At 42.8% G+C, this 4761-nt stretch overlaps 1 protein-coding gene across 1 annotated transcript; it reads left to right on the top strand.

Annotated features, from left to right (window-relative positions):
- The first annotated feature begins 900 nt into the window (after window positions 1-900).
- Window positions 901-4140, top strand: LOC130469969 (protein RNA-directed DNA methylation 3-like). The gene is made up of 6 exons (XM_056839520.1): window positions 901-1031; window positions 1277-1688; window positions 1761-2093; window positions 2455-2811; window positions 3265-3483; window positions 3574-4140. Exons 1-6 carry the CDS (start codon window positions 901-903, stop codon window positions 4138-4140), a joined length of 2019 nt encoding a protein of 672 aa, XP_056695498.1.
- The last annotated feature ends 621 nt before the right edge of the window (window positions 4141-4761 follow it).

Genomic DNA, 4761 nt, shown 5'->3' with positions numbered 1-4761 from the left:
AAAACGAATGGACGAGTTCCCTACTATCTCAACCCCTACTGATAGAACCCCTACTATTTCAACCCCTACTGATAGAACCCCTACTATCTCAACCCCTACTGATAAAACCCCTACTGTATCAGCCCCTACTATCTCAACCCCTACTGATAGAACCCCTACTGATAGAACCCCTACTATCTCAATCTCTACTATCTCAAACCCTACTGATAGAACCCCTACTAATTGAACCCCTACTATCTCAACCCCTACTGTCTCAACCCCTACTATTTCAACCCCTACTGTCTCAACCCCTACTATTTCAACCCCTACTGTCTCAACCCCTACTATATCAACCCCTACTGATAGAACCCCAACTATCTCAACCCCTACTGATAGAACCCCTACTATCTCAACCCCTACTAATAGAACCTCTTCATCTGCGTGGGGTAAACCAGCACAAGAAACTGATAACATTGGCTGGAAAAAAAACAATCCTCAGCGAGATTCTGAAAATCTGGAAGGAACAAGTGGCTGGAATGATAAACTGCAAAAAGAAAACAGATCGTTTTCAAAACAGAGCCAACCAGCAAGCTCCAAAGACTGGGATTCTACTGGAAATGTTACAACTGGCAATACTGGTTTTGGAGTGGAAAAAGGAAACGAAAAGCCTTGGGACGTTGCTAGCAACGTTAGTGTTAAAAAGTCTACTTGGGGACAAACTGGTGGTAATTCTTGGAAGAAGAATGAACAAGATGAAAAAGATGGTGATCCACAGGGTCTGCCCTGGGGTAAAAGTCACAAGAGTTCTGATAGTTGGACCTCTGGTCAGGGTAACCAGCACCCTGTTTTCCAGGGGGTATCTGAAAAACAAGAGACACTGTTCCTGGGGACAACCTAGAGATTCATCTTAGAAGAACAACAATGAAAACGGGGTTTCTTCCAATTTCAATAAACAGGGAGGTGGAAAAAGCTGGGATTCCAAAAAGAAAGAGAGCAATGTTCAGTCTTCTTGTGCACAGCAAGGGGACTCAACCTGGAAAGATAGCAAAGAGGTAGAAAAGTTTCCCACATAGGTCAACTGACCCGAAATTTTTAGTGCTTTCATATTCTGCTGACTTGAAATTGCTTTTTTCATGAAGCCTCTGAATTCTATTTTTTTTCCAACATAATGTTTTGGTGTGAGTCTTTTTTTACTATTATTTTTTTATTCACGGGTTTTAATGCAGTTAAAGTTGATTGTTTAACTGTTTTTTCTTGTATGAATTTTCAATCAAAACCATGAAGAAATCTGATGTAGTTATTTAACAGGCAAGGAAGGCTGGTGTTGGAGTTCCGTCAAGGCTAATAATAGCACAAATTCTGGTGGTTGGAGCACAGGTAAGGCTAATGTAGACGGTGTTTCCAATAGTTGGAGGTCTCAAAAGGAAGAGAAGCCTCAGCCAAAGAGTAACGACAGAAGTGTCGGTGACGGGAATTTCGATAAGGATGCTAAAGAAGAAGGTCTGAGTAGCTGGGATGCCAAAAAGGTAGAGCGAAAAACTCAATCTTCCTGGGGACAGCCTAGTGAATCAAAGAATTCTGCACAAAGTAGTGCTGATCATTGGGGTTTTGACAAGTCAAATCAGCTTGGGAAATCATCTGGTTGGGGTTCTGAAGATACAAACGCTGGCAAGGACAGTGAGAAACAAGATTCATGGGGGAAATCCAATGTTTCAACATGAAAGAAAGAATCTGGTGAAAAGTTGCATATTTCTGATGATTCACAATCACCTTGGGGACAGCCTGGCGGGTCAGGGTGGAATAAAAAGCAGCCTGAAGGAGGTCGTGGCTGGGGCTCTTCAAACACTGGAGAATGGAAGAGCAGGAAGACTCAGAATCAAAATCAGAATCAAAATCAGAATCAAAATCAAAATCGACCTCCGAGAGGACCAAATGACCATTCTCCGAGGGTTGCATTAACTGCTACTAGAAAACGAATGGACGAGTTCCCTACTATCTCAACCCCTACTGATAGAACCCCTACTATTTCAACCCCTACTATCGCAACCCCTACTGATAGAACCCCTACTGTCTCAACCCCTACTATCTCAACCCCTACTGATAAAACCCCTACTGTATCAGCCCCTACTATCTCAACCCCTACTGATAGAACCCCTACTGATAGAACCCCTACTATCTCAATCTCTACTATCTCAAACCCTACTGATAGAACCCCTACTAATTGAACCCCTACTATCTCAACCCCTACTGTCTCAACCCTTCTATTTCAACCCCTACTGTCTCAACCCCTACTATTTCAACCCCTACTGTCTCAACCCCTACTATATAAACCCTACTGATAGAACCCCAACTATCTCAACCCCTACTGATAGAACCCCTACTATCTCAACCCCTACTAATAGAACCTCTTCATCTGCGTGGGGTAAACCAGCACAAGAAACTGATAACATTGGCTGGAAAAAAAACAATCCTCAGCGAGATTCTGAAAATCTGGAAGGAACAAGTGCCTGGAATGATAAACTGCAAAAAGAAAACAGATCGTTTTCAAAACAGAGCCAACCAGCAAGCTCCAAAGACTGGGATTCTACTGGAAATGTTACAACTGGCAATACTGGTTTTGGAGTGGAAAAAGGAAACGAAAAGCCTTGGGACGTTGCTAGCAACGTTAGTGTTAAAAAGTCTACTTGGGGACAAACTGGTGGTAATTCTTGGAAGAAGAATGAACAAGATGAAAAAGATGGTGATCCACAGGGTCTGCCCTGGGGTAAAAGTCACAAGAGTTCTGATAGTTGGACCTCTGGTCAGGGTAACCAGCACCCTGTTTCCCAAGGGGTATCCGAAAAACAAGAGACACTGTTCCTGGGGACAACCTAGAGATTCATCTCAGAAGAACAACAATGAAAACGGGGTTTCTTCCAATTTCAATAAACAGGGAGCTGGAAAAAGCTGGGATTCCAAAAAGAAAGAGAGCAATGTTCAGTCTTCTTGTGCATAGCAAGGGGACTCAACCTGGAAAGATAGCAAAGAGGTAGAAAAGTTTCCCACATAGGTCAACTGACCCGAAATTTTTAGTGCTTTTATATTCTGCTGACTTGAAATTGCTTTTTTTCATTAAGCCTCTGAATTCTATTTTTTTTCCAACATAATGTTATGGTGTGAGTCTTTTTTTACTATTATTTTTTTATTCACAGGTTTTAATGCAGTTAAAGTTGATTGTTTAATTGTTTTTTCTTGTAAGAATTTTCAATCAAAACCATGAAGAAATCTGATGTAGTTATTTAACAGGCAAGGAATCCTGGTGGTTGGAGTTCTGTCAAGGCTAATAATAGCACAAATTCTGGTGGTTGGAGCACAGGTAAGGCCAATGTAGACGATGTTTCCAGTAGTTGGGGGTCTCAAAAGGAAGACAAGCCTCAGCCAAAGAGTAACGACAGAAGTGTTGGTGACGGGAATTTCGATAAGGATGCTAAAGAAGAAGGTCTGAGTAGATGGGATGCCAAAAAGGTAGAGCGAAAAACTCAATCTTCCTAGGGACAGCCCAGTGAATCAAAGAATTCTGCACAAAGTAGTGCTGATCATTGGGGGTTTGACAAGTCAAATCAGCCTGGGAAATCATCTGGTTGGGGTTCTGAAGATACCAACGCTGGCAAGGACAGTGAGAAACAAGATTCCTGGGGGAAATCCAATGTTTCAACATGGAAGAAAGAATCTGGTGAAAAGTTGCATGGTTCTGATGATTCACAATCACCTTGGGGACAGCTTGGCGGGTCAGGGTGGAATAAAAAGCAGCCTGAAGGAGGTCGTGGCTGGGGCTCCTCAAACACTGGAGAATGGAAGAGCGGGAAGACCCAGAATCAAAATCAGAATCAAAATCAGAATCGACCTCCGAGAGGACCAAATGACGATTCTTCGAGGGTTACATTAACTGCTACTAGAAAACGAATGGACGAGTTCCCTACTATCTCAACCCCTACTGATAGAACGCCTACTATTTCAACCCCTACTATCTCAACCCCTACTGATAGAACCCCTACTGTCTCAACCCCTACTATCTCAACCCCTACTGATAAAACCCCTACTGTATCAGCCCCTACTATCTCAACCCTTACTGATAGAACCCCTACTATCTCAATCCCTACTGATAGAACCCCTACTGATTGAACCCCTACTATCTCAACCCCTACTGTCTCAACCCCTACTATTTCAACCCCTACTGTCTCAACCCCTACTATATCAACCCCTACTGATAGAACCCCAACTATCTCAACCCCTACTGATAGAACCCCTACTATCTCAACCCCTACTGATAGAACCTCTTCATCTGCGTGGGGTAAACCAGCACAAGAAACTGATAACATTGGCTGGAAAAAAAACAATCCTCAGCGAGATTCTGAAAATCTGGAAGGAACAAGTGGCTGGAATGATAAACTGCAAAAAGAAAACAGATCGTTTTCAAAACAGAACCAACCAGCAAGCTCCAAAGACTAGAATTCTACTGGAAATGTTACAACTGGCAATACTGGTTTTGGAGTGGAAAAAGGAAACGAAAAGCCTTGGGACGTTGCTAGCAACGTTAGTGTTAAAAAGTCTACTTGGGTACAAACTGGTGGTAATTCTTGGAAGAAGAATGAACAAGATGAAAAAGATGGTGATCCACAGGGTCTGCCCTGGGGTAAAAGTCACAAGAGTTCTGATAGTTGGACCTCTGGTCAGGGTAACCAGCACCCTGTTTCCCAGGGGGTATCTGAAAAACAAGAGACACTGTTCCTGGGGACAACTTGG

This window comes from Spinacia oleracea, chromosome 3 (genome assembly GCF_020520425.1).
Source record: "Spinacia oleracea cultivar Varoflay chromosome 3, BTI_SOV_V1, whole genome shotgun sequence".
Classification (NCBI taxonomy): Eukaryota; Viridiplantae; Streptophyta; class Magnoliopsida; order Caryophyllales; family Amaranthaceae; genus Spinacia; species Spinacia oleracea.
The sequence above is the reverse complement of the archived record's forward strand: the minus strand, read 5'-3'. Positions and strand labels throughout refer to the sequence as shown.

What these genes read in the sequence shown, in the direction of transcription:
- LOC130469969 (XM_056839520.1), top strand. Translation starts at nt 901, where the DNA reads ATGAAAACGGGGTTTCTTCCAATTTCAATAAACAGGGAGGTGGAAAAA. An exon ending in ATTCATGGGGGAAATCCAAT is followed by an intron (nt 1,689 to 1,760) that starts GTTTCAACATGA and finishes CCTTGGGGACAG; the next exon opens with CCTGGCGGGTCAGGGTGGAA. An exon ending in GTAGATGGGATGCCAAAAAG is followed by an intron (nt 3,484 to 3,573) that starts GTAGAGCGAAAA and finishes GGGTTTGACAAG; the next exon opens with TCAAATCAGCCTGGGAAATC.